This window comes from Muscardinus avellanarius (genome assembly GCF_963383645.1).
Source record: "Muscardinus avellanarius genome assembly, chromosome: 7".
NCBI classification, from domain to species: domain Eukaryota; kingdom Metazoa; phylum Chordata; class Mammalia; order Rodentia; family Gliridae; genus Muscardinus; species Muscardinus avellanarius.
In genome coordinates this window covers 20,326,123-20,339,864 of record NC_137793.1, presented here as the reverse complement: position 1 = coordinate 20,339,864, position 13,742 = coordinate 20,326,123, and the positions used below count along the sequence as shown (strand labels likewise).

The window sequence follows — 13,742 nt, the reverse complement described above, 5'->3', positions numbered from 1 at the left end:
CCACCCCATTCCTAAAGCAGGCCAGGCATATGGTTGGTACCCAGGATGCACTGGGGAAGGAAACGGTGTTTTACCTGATAGTTGGCAAGTTTGCCACTGTGCATACATGTGTATGAACAGGACCAACAGCATCCTAGTCACATGGCATTAGATCCCTGCAGCATTATTTGGAGTCAAGAGTCCCCAGGGGTGATGGAGGAAGGTGTGTGTGTGTGTGTGTGTGTGTGTGTGTGTGTGTGTGTATAACGCAACCACCCAGCCACATACTCACACTTTCTGGTCTTGTTGCAGCAACAGAGCAGAAAGGTTACTCAGTTGGATGATTAATATTGCAAATTGTTTATTCTTCTCATCATACCTGAAACAAAAAGGGGCATACAGAATACCTACTGGCGACGTATTTCTCTCTCCCTCTTTCTCTATTAATAATCACAAGATGCGGCTGCTCTGGTGAGTGTGGCGAAGCAGACAGCTCACACTCGGAGCCTTGCCGCCATGTAAGGACACAGATCCAGGGCCATCAGTGTCTGAATTGTTAAAGAGAGGCCAGGAGTTGATGTGACACTTTATGATACTGAGATGCTAGGAAACAATTCCTACTAAGCAAAATTATTTCTCCCAGGTAAGAGAAAACAACAATCGGTATATGGGCCAATTCTAGGTGGCAGCCCCAGTGCTCGAGTTAGTTCTAAATCACTGAGACCCAAAAGGGGATGGAAAGTCATAAGCCGGGTGACAATGAGCAAACGCATGACGCGGGCAGGAGGGCTCAGGATGGTCCTGCTTCTGCCACTGTCTAGCTCCGAGTGCTGGGGCAAGCCACAGGTCTTTGAGAACCCCATTTTCTCCTCTGTGAATGTGGAGCTGGGAGCTGGTATCCTTTTAGCTAAGAGCCCCTGGTCAGGAGGTCTGGTGGCTTCTGCCTTCCTCCCTGGATGGCGGGTGCCAAGGCAGACGCTGGTGTGAAGGTGCCCTGGGAAAACCCACCCTCTCTCTCTGTTCTCATCTTCCCCGTCACTTACTTCAGGGCGATCTGAACCCGAGTGGCACCTGGTGTTTCAGACTCATCACCGTCGAGTGCGGCAGCTTCCGAAGCGCCCAGTCTGAAAGGCAATGGGGCAAGGAGTGAGCTTCCCTGCAGTGACCTGGAACACAGCCCTCTCTGGAACCAGGGTTCTCTCTAGAAGGCTGTGGTTAGAATATCCCAGGAGGAAAGCTTAGGTGTTCAGTGGCCCCCCAGACTCTACCTCTATACCACTTGCTCTGGGCCCTCCTCCAAAGGGGCTTCCCTTCACGAGCCAATTTTCATCCCTAGCACACGTTTAGGAACAACTCCCCAGAAGCAGCACTCTCCCGATATCTGCAGCCCCTGGATTCCAGCCGTACCATCTGCATTTTTGCTGTCTGCATCTCGGGCTCAGCCCCACATGAGGCAGCCAGGAGCCCATGGGAACTGATGGAGGTACCCTCCTGCCACCTCTAGGGTCAAAGCCCGCTGTCCCAGGGGCCACGGTCTGCTTATTCAATGATTGTAGCTTCCACAGCCACACAGATCAGCATCCACGGACCAACCTCTGCACAGAAGCCTCGTACACGCCGCTGTCCCCAGCCACCGACTCATCGGACACTGCAGCCGAGACACAGGCCACTTTCAGGCCACACCCTTGAGCTGCATTCACAGCTGCAGGAAGAGAAGGGAAAAGAACGAGGTGAGGTGGGTTCAGGAGCCAGGAGAGCGTCTCTGCAACACAGTTTAACTCTCTGTGCTGAGACGGTCCCACCAAACCCCAGCCACCTCTGAGCTCTGAAGTTAGGTCCTGCTTGGCTTTGGGGCAAGGCAAGGATGGCATAGGATTTTATATTGAGCATTCTGGGCTCTGATCTTCCGGACCCACACTGCCGGGGTTTGAACATTGCTTCACCTCTTACAGCTTAGGAGCTCAGAATGCCAGCTTAACCCCTTCAAGCCCCAGCTGCCTCATTGGCAAAATAAGGATAGTAACACCTACTTTATAGGGTGTAGGAAAGACACCGTGAGATGTGTTAGGGGAGGTCCTTGGTTCAGCCTCAGGCTGGGGAGGTACAGCACTTTTTTAGAGCTGCAATTCTTTCTATCACCGAGGCGATGCCCTCGAGACCCACTCCTACTCACCTGGGGCAAAGGAACAGCCCCTGACCTGTCAGACGGGTGCAGAGGGATAAAGCATCTGCTCACACTGCATTCTGCCTGAGCATTCTGCTCCTAACCCTGCTCTTCTTCATCCCTTACCTTTGACACAGAGCCTTGAAAGCCGCCAACCCGGGGCTCATAGCCAGGCCCCCGCACACGTACATTCCTTCTTTGCCCAAATAATAAGCACCAATGGTATGTGGGGCCATTGCTAGGCTTAGTGCTACAAAGGTGAGTAAGACAGATCCTGCCTCCTGTGGGGTGGAGAAGGCAGATCCAGGTCTTGTGGACACCACTGTGTGCCGGGTACTGGAGGCAGCTGGGAAAAGGGCAGGGGCTTGCACATGTGGTGCTCAGGGGCTGAGGGCTTGCAGGCTGGGGAGAGGATGGGTGGAGACCGCTAGCACTGATGATGGTGAAGTGGTTTTCCCAGCCTGTGTCCCGCTGAGTCCGTGGCGACCTCCTGCCTTCACACTCACGCATCCATACTCTCCACTAACCCACTTAAGGAGATTAATTTGTCTGCTGACTGAACGGCAGCACTAATCGCGTAACCTGCTTAGCTCTGCCTGGCATATTCTCTGCAGGGGAGGGTTTGGGAATTGGCATGAAGGAAACGTGCCCGGCCCATGTGCTGTTCCTGGCCCAGGAGTCCCAGGGACCCTGCCGTGGAGGGCAGGAGGGAGTCACTTTGCAGGGCCTGGCTGGAGTCTGAGTGTCCTCAGAGACACCGCTTTGGCCTTGCAGGAAGCCCTGCCTGCGCCCCTTCCCTTCAGGGAACAATCTTCTGTGGCCTGCCACCTGCTGTAGTAGGCGGCTTGTTTTTATTTTTGTTTGAGAGCACCCAGCAAGACTCCTTTACTGAAGAGAGAATCCCAGGCATCTCAGCTTGTTTCTAAAGAAACTGCTGTTACTCGAAGCCTCTAGTTAACTAGAGACCTCACTACCACCACCTCAACCCTGGCTCTCACTGGCCCTTGCTCATGAATGGACAATGCTGGGTACAGGAGGGACAGGCCTGCTCATTCCTGGAGCTGTAAAGCTGGGATGCGTCCAGCTTCTCCTGGCTGGCCTTGGAGAGCCAGGAGCTTACTCAGTGCAGGCAGAGTTGGGCAAATGCTATCAAGGTGGTCTGGGGCAGTGGCTCTGGTACCGACCCTGATCCTGCCACTCCATCTCTGTGCCTCACTGCCTCCTTCTGGAAGATGAGGGTAAAATTTCACCGCCATCACAGTGTGATGAGGTACTTGTTATTGTGGTTGGGCCTGGGGGTGGGTATGAGGAAAAGGAGGAATCCCAGGGTAGCTTACTGAGCTCTGTGATGACCACCATGCCAGATGGGATCTGTTGTGTGTGTGTGTGTGTGTGTGTGTGTGTGTGTGTGTGTGTTGACAAACCAGGAGTGTCACATAAATAACTACACTGAGCTGCCTCCCACTGTAAGGGAAGCCAGATAGACCTGGGTTCCAGTCCCCCTCTCTCCTCATCTGTTGTCTGGGTAACGCCAGGGAAGCAATGCTACCTCACGCCACCTTGGTTTGCTCATCTGTGAGATGGGCAGAAGAGAACCTGTTTCACCAGCACAGAATACATCTCCACAAAATGTCAAACAGTAGGCTAATTTATTATATAGTTGTTACTAAAGATAGACTCCTCCTCCTAATAGCCATTAGCTGTCATCATTTTTTGAGGATTTTAAACTCGAACCTCCATCAACACCACAATGTTCTTTCTGACCCCATGCAGATCGGGAGTCATATCTGATCATGCTCTGGCTTCTAACAGTCACTTGGGTCCCTGCTACAATTAGGATAATATCAGAAGTCCTTACCACAGCTCACCAGGCCTTCTATCATCGGGATACAGCCTTACTGTCTACCTGTGTGGGTGCCCCCGGGCCTCCAGCTCACAGCTTCCCGGCCCCTCTTTTGAGCTCCCTGCTCTGGCTGCAGAGATTCTGCTCTTGCTTTATTCAAGGCTGTTCCTTCTCATTGTGCAAGCTCCTGCTCCGTGTCACCTTCCTCTACAGCCCAGTGAGAACTGGCTGTCCCACCTCCACGCTGAGGCCACTGTCACATGCCCTGCCTGGCTCACTTCATGCTTTCCTTTATGTCTCCACTGAACCTGAGCTTCCTGAGATCAGGGACCCTGTCTGTCTTTGGATCCTTAGTGGCTCACCCAATGTTTGTACATGGCCTGTCTGTAAGAGGCATGGATGAATGAATCCATGTACATCTGTTAGGGCAGGATCTGCATTTAGTTTTAGTGGGAACTAAATATCTATTGAACAAATAAACATCATGAAAAAATTGTTAGCTGGCCCTGGAGCATCCTGAGCTATACATCTACTGAATGCATCAATAATCTTCTATGTAAAGACCTGACACAGAGAAAGCCGTATGTGTTGGCCAGTTATCATGGAGGATGCTGAGTGCAAAGCCTCTCTCCCTACTCCTCATTCCCATCCTGTGGGCCAGGTGCTCCCTACCTTGGCCTGACGGCTTGCCCTCCGTTCCAAGTTCCTCCATTCGGTATCTTTTCCGGGTGCTGTTGCCAAGGCTCAGCTCGCAGAGAGTGGCACTCAGCTCTGGGTCTTCCAACTCCAGGGGGCTCAGGAAGGCATCCCCAGCCAGAAGGGGGTCGGTGATGAGAGGGGAGCAGGGAGGAGACGGGGAGGAGAGAGAGGAGCGTGGGGACAGGGAGGTCATAGACTTGGGGGTGTCGGACAGTGAGCGCAGGGCTTGCAGGCGGCCGCCCCCCTCCGCCTTCTGGGTCTTGGCCACCTCGTCCTCATGGATCGTGGTGATGCAGCCCGAGGGCCGGAAGCCCGTGGCTCCCTCCAGCAGGAGCTCCACCTTACTCTGCAGCTCCGAGTCCAGCTGCTCGAAGGGGTCGTAGTAGAGGTCGGTGAAGCTGGCTGAGGTGGAGGAGTCCAGGCTGGAGGCGGCCAGGGAGCCCCGGCTGGACGCGAGGGAGCCAGGGCTGCTGCCCGAGGACAGTGACTGCATGCTGCTTGAGAGGCTGGGGAAGGGAGAAAAGGGAGAGTCAAGGGAGAGCGGAGGGGCCCCTGGGGACAGAGAGTTCTAGAAGCAGCACGGGCACTGAGACCTGACAATCTTGCTTGGGCCCACGTGGCAGCCATCATGCACTCCCACCTCACTGCAGAGAAAACAAATCCCCCGAGGAAAGCGCAGAACCAGAAAGCAGCAGAGAGACGGTTAACTGCCTTTAAAATCCACTTTTTCTTTTTTCTTTTCTTTTTTTTTTTTTTTTTTTTTTTTTGATGGTACTGGGGGGTGGAACCCAGAGGCTTTCTACCTCCAGGCGATACTCCCAGACCTTCTTTTTATATTTTATTTGGAAACAGGGTCTCACTAAGTTGCTGAGAGCATCACTAAGTAGCTGAGAGGCTGGCTTCGAACCCATGCGATCCTCCTGTCTCAGCCTCCCAAGCGCAGGATTACAAGCGTGCACCACCACGCCCGGCTCACTTTTTCTTTCTGTCTATTTTCTGATCCTCCCCTGGCCAAGCTGCATGTCCCCACCCTTCTGTGGTGTTAGAGATGGAAGCTAGGGGTATTCTTCCTTTGAGCTATGCCTCCAGCCCTGTTTTATTTTTTATTTGGAAACAGGTTCTCACAAAGTTGCTGAGATCTTTGCTATATTGCCAAGGCTGGCGTCCAACCTGCGATCCTCCCGTCTCAGCCTCCCAAGTACTGGGATTATAGGTGTGCACCACCACATCTGGCTCTATTGTTTTATATTTAAGTCAAGTCTAACATCCTTCTTAGTATCTTTCTTGAAATAAGCTCACTTTTGATACTGTAAACTATTTCCCTTAAAAGGAAACGACATTCTAAGTGTCATTGTAAAAGCAGTAGCACTTGCTATACATAGAAGACAATAACTGAAAAAAAAAATCTGATTCATACGAAATGCTAGTATTAAACTTCAACGATGCATTACGGTGGCCACAACCAGGCTGGAAGCCTCTGGCACTATTAGAAAAGTGGTGGGTCGGCAGGTGTAAGACACATCTTCAGACATGTGGGCGCCTGACTGGGGCCTTCTCAGTGAGAAGGTACACAGAGGTGAAGGGCCCTGTCCTGGCCACACTGGGCAACCCTAGATCTGCTAGACTAGATACCTCTGTGCTTCGGAACTTCCACACTTGAGCCAGAGAAGGCAGATAAAGGGCAAAGCTGGGGCTGGGCCACCTGGGAATGGTAGGCCCTGGCCATCCCCAGAGAGCCGGTCACCACTGCCCACCACTCACCTTTTTAACTGTGAGTGCAGAGTTGCCACCTGCCTGGTTGCTTCCTCCAGCTCCCTGACCAGCTGGTTCCTCTTGCTGTTTAACTTTAACCTGAAGGAAATAAAGAAGCTGGAAATGAACAGAAGGATCCAGCCCTCCGCCTCCCTCTGGATCCCCAAAGGAAGCATGGACATGCTTCTTCCAGATGCACACGCAGACCCAAAGACAGAGTTTTGGGTTTTTTTTTTTTTTTTTGGTGGTACTGGGGTTCCTGGAAGCCCTTCTACCTCTGGGCTACACTCCCAGACCTATTATTTTATACTTTTTTTATTTTTGGAAACAGGGTCTCTTAAGCCAGCGGGGCTGGCTTCAAACCTGCACAATCCTCCTGTCTCCGCCTCCCAAACGCGGGGATTACAAGCGTGCGCCACCATGCCCAGCTTAAAGACAGACATTTGAGAACTTTTTGGAAGCATTTTCCTATGATGTTTGGGGAAACTATAACCTATATTAAAATCCTATAGCAGATGCTCTATTACTCACCTGCCCTACATCAGGGACTGTGCTGGGAACCTTGAGATGTTGCCTTAATTAAGCTGCACAGTGATATTTGCACGGTAAGAAGGGTCTTGTCACTTTACATATGGAAAAGTTGAGGCTCTTAGAGCTAAATAATTTACTTAAAATTATAAAATGAGTGGCAAGATTAGGATTCCATCCAACCATCCGTCCCTCTCTTTCTCTTTTTCTTTTCCTCTCTCCTCTCCTTTCTCCCCTCCTTTGTTATTTCCTTTATTCTTCCTTTCCTCCCTCCCTCCTTCTCTCCTTCACTCTTCCTCTTCTTCAACTTACACTTACTGAAGGCCTATATCATACTAGACACAGTCTGGCTCTGTGGATAAAGCAGTGACCAAAACAGAACTTGTTTTTGCTCTCACCGAGCTAAATTCGATTGAGGAAGGCAGAGGAGAACAGATACTAATCCTCAAATATCTAATTCATGCAGTGTGTGACAACTTCCACAGCAGAACCAAATATAAGAGGAGACGCCTCGTTAAGACTCTGAGCACACGACTGCTGGGGTTCACCCTTGTCTGGGCAAGTAAACTTGTGAGATTACCCAAAAAGACACAGGAGCAGTGCGAGAGCAGCCTTGGATAGCTCTGGGCCAACTCGATCCCTGGAGCTATTCTTCCAGAGTCCTCCTGGGGCTGGCAGGGACAGGTAGCAAGTGAGCAGACAAAACCCATAATGGACAAAATCTAGGATTGTCAATGGGATGGATATGGCTGTAGGGTTTCCTGTCCCTTCATAAGAGCAAGGCCCAGAATAGATGGGAGGTCTGGGGTCAAGAAATAGGGCCCATTGTTCCTCCGTGAGCAAGTTGCAGAGGCGTGTTCTGGAGGTAGAGGAGGGCCCCCTGGAGCCTGCATTTGATTCTGAGAGAACCAGGAGGCTGGTGCCTTGATTCCCGAGCATGGCGCCACAGCGCTGGAGCAGCATGCAGGTACCGAGCCTCCCTCCAGCAGCCGTGGGCTCGTGGGGCAGATGGCTGTGAGTGTGATGCCAGGCACCAGCTGGAGGCCAAGAAGCAGCAGAAGATCCCGAAGGTGGGGCTGGAATCCACAGACGCTTCAGCTCAGCACCTGGGGTGCTGGTTAAAAATGCAAAGGCCCTGGCTGTGCCTCAGGCTCCAAGAGTCATTCCCTGGGGCGAGGCCAGGGAGCCTGTGCTCTAACAAGCACCTGGCCTGACTGCATGTCAGCTCTGATAGGAAGGGGAGGCAGCAAGGCAGGAGGAATAAGAGAACGCCTATAAGCAGATGGATTTGTGACTTGGGTTTGCTGGGTCGTATGGTGCCCTCTAACACCTCCATATTCTTGCTTGGCAGGTGCATAGGACTGCAGATCCTGGCCTCCCTGGACTGCAGTGTGGACTCTGCTCCAGAAGAGCCCATGGACCTTTGAGGGGCGGACCTGAAGGAATCACACAAGGCCTGAGTGGGCAGCAGCCAAAAGAGAGCGTGGGCTCTAAACACAGCCACCGCCTTGAGAACCCAGCTCTGCCACCGGTGATGACTGCTGAGCCCGAGTTTCCTCATCTGTCAAATGGGGGTTACTCTAAGTTACTCCGAAGCTTAAATTATATAGCATACAGGGTCTGATATATATAATGTGGTCTAACTTAGGGGTTCTTCAGAGACTCTCCAGCTATGATTTCATATGATTTCAAGAAATTAAAATTTTCATAGCAGTTCCCAGAGCTTCAGTTAACAATCTGGTCCAACCACCTGTCTTCAGACTCTAGTCAATGCAATTATCCTGCTTTTTACGCAGGAGGTAACTGAAGCCCCTATTTGTCAATGGCGGTTGGAAAGGTGTCTCTTTTGACTCAACAGGAGGAAGCCTGCCGTGAATCGCTTCTCTCTGGCTGCTGGCTGTGAGGATGATGGATAGCCAAGGGCTCTCCAGGGTATTCCTAGGGCCTATGAACAAATGAGGGACCCAGGCTACTGGAATAGAGGCCAGCACATGCATACAGAGGCCGAGTGAGGGTCAGCCCAAACCACCTACCCATGTACTCTTTCAGCTAACACTACAGGCATTAAGGCCTTGTCCCCCAAAGCATACAGGCAGGAAATTCTGGGCAGAAAGTTTGGGCTCTAAAAGAAACTTCTAGCAGGTGCTTCCAAGGGCTGCAACGCACCAATTATTTAAGCTCTGTCTTCCTCCTCTGTCTTCTACTCACTTGGTGAGAGATGAGGGCTAATCAGCCATTCCTGCTGGTAGAGGATGGAGGAGAAGAGGTGGATTTACTTTAATCCTCTCTAGTTCTGAGCACGTCCTTGATAGGGAGAGATTCCTAGCAGTGGCCAGTAGAGAGTCTCTGAAGCCATGAGTGGCCAGGCAGAGGCCGATCACCTTGATCTCCCTGGCATCGTGTCATGTGCTAGTGGAGCTTATTCAGTTGCCAGGATGCTATTGCAACCTGACCTCTAAAAATCCTTCACCCAGCGATGCAGAGAGAACGCTTATCACACCTATGACTCCCATGCTCCTTCCATTGGGCCGGGGCGTGTCTTCCTGCTTTTGAAACTGGGCATCTTTCTCTGATATCACTGGAAAAAGGAACTCCCTTACTCATCCCTGCTACACACACACACACACACACACACACACACACGGCCTGTGAACAAATGCGGGACTCAGGCTACTGGAATAGAGGCCAGCACATGCATACAGAGGCTGAGTAAGGGTCAGCCCAAACCACCTACCCATTTACTCTTTCAATGGATGAGTGGATACACTTTAAAAGAAAACAGAGCAAAGACTTCAAGGCATTAGTATAGACAATAATGGTTTGGATAAGACCCCCAAAAGCGGGGTGTGGTGGCACACACTAGGAATCCCAGTGTTTGGGAGGCTGAGACAGGAGGATCACGGTTCTCTGACAGCCTCAGCTACTACTTAGTGAGGCCCTTTGTAACTAAGTAAGACCCTGTTTCCAAATAAAGAATAAAAAATAGGGCTGGAGGTGTAGCTTGGAGGCAGAATGCCCCTGGGTTCCATTCCCAGTACTGCAAATAAAAGACCCCCAAACTACAGACAACAAGAACTAAACTACACAATAAGATTACATCAAACCAAGATGTTTCTGCACAATAATGGAAACAATACAGTGAAGAGACAACCTTCAGAATGGGAGAGAATACTGGCCAACTATCCATCCAAAAAGGGGTTAATATGCAGAACAGGTAAAGTACTCAACAAATAATAAAACCAAACAATATGACAAAAAGCGGTGAAATGATCTACACAGAAATTTCTCCAAAGAAGATATATAAATGGCTAAGAAGATGCCGGGCGCACGCTTGTAATCCCAGTGCTTGGGAGGCTGAGACAGGAGGATGGCACAGGTTTGAGGCCAGCCTCAGCTACTTAGTGAGGCTCTCAGCAACTTAGCGAGACCCTGTTTCCAAATAAAGTATAAAATAGGTCTGAGAGTGTAGCCCAGAGATAGAAAAGCCCTTGGGTTCCACCCCCAGTAGCACCAAAAAAAAAAAAAAAAAAAAAAAAAAAGAAGGCTAAGAAGTAAGTGAAGCATGCGCTCTCTCTAATCATTAGGGAAATGCAAATCGAAAATACAAGACGTTATCTCAGTCCAGTTAGAATGGCTATAATAAAAAAGACAAAAAATATCAAAGAGTGGAGAGGATACAGAGAAAGGGGAAACTCTTACATGGTTAGCATAGTTATTATAGAAAACAGTATCAATGCACCTCGTATTGTTTTAAAACAGAACTACCCTAGGATATAATCTAGTAACCTCTCTACTAGATACATCCAAAGGATATAAATCATTACATCAAAGAAATACCTACTCTAGGAGGAACTCTAGATGAAAAGGAAAATCCTATGGAGGAGCAAACAAGACAACCTAAAGGAGGAGAAAGGAGGGGGGAAGAGGAAAATCTCTAAAACACACAATGTACTTAAACGTATCGAAGTCAACCACTAAGCCCAGCAAGGGAAGGAGGGATGGGGAGGGAATGGGGTGGGAATTGGGTAGGGGTTATATCAGTGATGTGTGCATGTCTCTACACACAAGTTTTTTACCCCAATATGATGTATGAATATAATGCACCAATAGAAATAAAAAAATACCTACTGTAATAATAAACATAAAATAAATAAGAGGTACCTGCTCACCCATGCTTAATGCAGTACTCTTCACGATAGCTAAGATAGCAAGGTGTCTATCAATGGATGAGTGGATACAGAAAAGGTAGAAGTTATGTACACATGCACATGCACAATGAAACACTATTGAGCCATGAAAAGAATGAGAGACATCATCACTGGGGATGGATGGATGGAGCTGGAGGACATAAGTGAAATAGCTGGACCAGAAAGACAAACACTGTGTCATATTCTCACTCATTTGTTGAGGCTAAAAAAAACAAAATCTCATAGAAGCAGAGAATTGAATGATGGTCACTAGAGAATGGTGTGTGTATGTGTGTGTGTGTGTGTGTGTGTGTGTAAGGGGAGGAACAAGAGGTTGGGTAACAGGTCTCCAACTAAGATAAATTAATTCTAGTGTTCTACATCACAGTACAGTAACTACAGTCTATAACAGTTTATAACATGTTTCTGAATAACAAAAAGAGTCTAACGGTTCCCAATACAAAAATGATAAATGTTTGGGGAGATGTAAATATTAGTTATCTGACTTAACTATTACACATATGAATTATTATACAGTATATGAGCAATGTATACACATATGAAATATTATGTAGTACCCCATAAATATGTATAATATCAACAACAAAAAAATCACAAGCTTCAATTCTAAGCTCCTTAAGGACAAGAACTTTGCTCAATAAAGTCTGCTACCAAAAAGTGAAGATAATCAAATTGATTTTGGAGGTCCTCAGGCAAGAACCGCACCTCAATTTCCAAATCCTCTTTGTTGCCATGTGTGGCAAAACTTTTGTGTGTGTGTGTGGTTATGGGGATGGAACCCAGGGGCATTTGACCTCCGAGCTACACCCTCTGCCCTATTTTTTATTCTTTATTTTGAAACAGGGTCTCACTGAGTTGCAAAAGGTCTCACTAAGTAGCTGAGGCTGTCCATGAACCGCAATCCTCCAGTCTCAGCCTCCCGAATGCTGGGATTACAAGTGTGCACCACCACGCCCGGCTACAAAACATTTTTTTTAAAAGAAATGAATGAATGATTGGTTGATGGGCAGAATGAATGCATGAATGAAGAAATGAACGTGAAGCAGAGATCACAGGACCTACAGTGCTGTACTCTGAGCATACAGGTGGAGAATGGCAGGGACTCTAAAGAAAATATCTGAAGACAAAAGTCTAATAGGTCTGAGGCAGAGAACATAAACCAGTGGCTTGCAGGTTATATTGATCTCACAGTTGAGGATGATGCACAGAATTTATAAAAAATTTGCATTATTTGCCAATATTTAAGTATTAACAATTCAAATAGTTGTTTTTTTTTTTTTTTTAAGTGGGCTGAGGGTATAGCTTAGTAGTAGAGCACTTGCCCAGCATATGTGATACCCTGGCTTTGATCCCCAGCACCATGCAGTCAATCAATTATTAAAGACAGGCACCTGTGGCAGCCCAGGGCCCTCACTCCCACCTGCTAAAAGGCAGGGAGACCACTCGGGCTTAGACAAGTGGGCTCTCCGCACTCCAGTCTGACAGGGTCTGCTGTCAGGTGCGCCTCAAGCATTTCTATGAACTGCTTGGCCTCTCTGAACACCCCAGTTTGCAACCACATCTGCACCAGTGATCTGTAAGCAGCAACCTCTTAGGATGTGGTGAAATCAATTTAGGGGATCCTGAGTAGCATGAACCATGAAAAGAAATACACGAATACATTCATCCTTCAGTGTCCTGAGGCGTTGGTTCCAGGCACATAAATATATACACACACATACATATGATCACGTGAACACCAAAGTCCATGGATATTCAAATTCCTAATATAAATGATGCTTATAACATCTGCATGTAATATATACACATCCTTCTGTGTACTTTAATCTCTAAAGAACTTATAACACTACAAGATAAATGCTATATAAATAGCTGCTACCCTGTATCATGTGTTTTTATTTCTTGTTGTTTGTGAGAGTTTTTCATTACTGGGGATTGAACCCAGGGGTGTTTTAACACCAATCTATATCTCTAGCATATATATATATATATATATTTTTTTTTTGTGTGTGTGTGGTACTGGAGGTGGAACCCAGGGGCTTTTCTACTTCCAGGCTATACTCCCAGACCTATTTTATACTTTATTTGGTAACAGGGTCTCACTAAGTTGCCGAGAGTCTCACTAAGTAGCTGAGGCTGGCTTCAAACCTACGCGATCCTCCTGTCTCAGCCTCCCAAGCACCGGAATTACAAGTGTATGCCACCACGCCCAGGAACTTTATATTTTATTTTGAAATAGGGTCTCACTAAGTTGCTGAGGCTGGCCTGGAACCTGCAATCTTCCTGTCTCAGCCTCCCAAGTACTGGGATACTGGCGTGTTCCACCGTGCCCCAAACAATTTTGATCCATAATTGGCTGAATCCTCAGACATGGACTCAATAGCTATTGAGAGAACGCAGAGATCACATGCGTGACCGTGTCAAACTTGTGTGTTCGATCACGATATAGAATGTATGTCACTGCCACTAAATCGCACTCAATGATACAGAGTTATGGAGGTTTCCTCCATCAGAAGACATGTTTCTGAAAACCTGCACCTAGGCAGAGTTCTTGTCACACAATTCCCGT

At 48.4% G+C, this 13,742-nt stretch overlaps 1 protein-coding gene across 2 annotated transcripts in view; it reads right to left on the bottom strand.

Moving 5' to 3' along the window:
• Nucleotides 1-13,742, bottom strand: part of WWC1 (WW and C2 domain containing 1) — a gene marked incomplete at both ends in the record, with an annotated part of 170,971 nt that overhangs the window by 39,387 nt on the left and 117,842 nt on the right. For both annotated transcript variants that reach the window (XM_080698876.1, XM_080698877.1), the window contains 5 exons: nt 272-358; nt 1,023-1,103; nt 1,573-1,681; nt 4,659-5,191; nt 6,447-6,536. In XM_080698876.1, the coding sequence (XP_080555002.1) occupies nt 272-358; nt 1,023-1,103; nt 1,573-1,681; nt 4,659-5,191; nt 6,447-6,536 (900 nt within the window). The remainder of the gene's footprint in view (nt 1-271; nt 359-1,022; nt 1,104-1,572; nt 1,682-4,658; nt 5,192-6,446; nt 6,537-13,742) is intronic.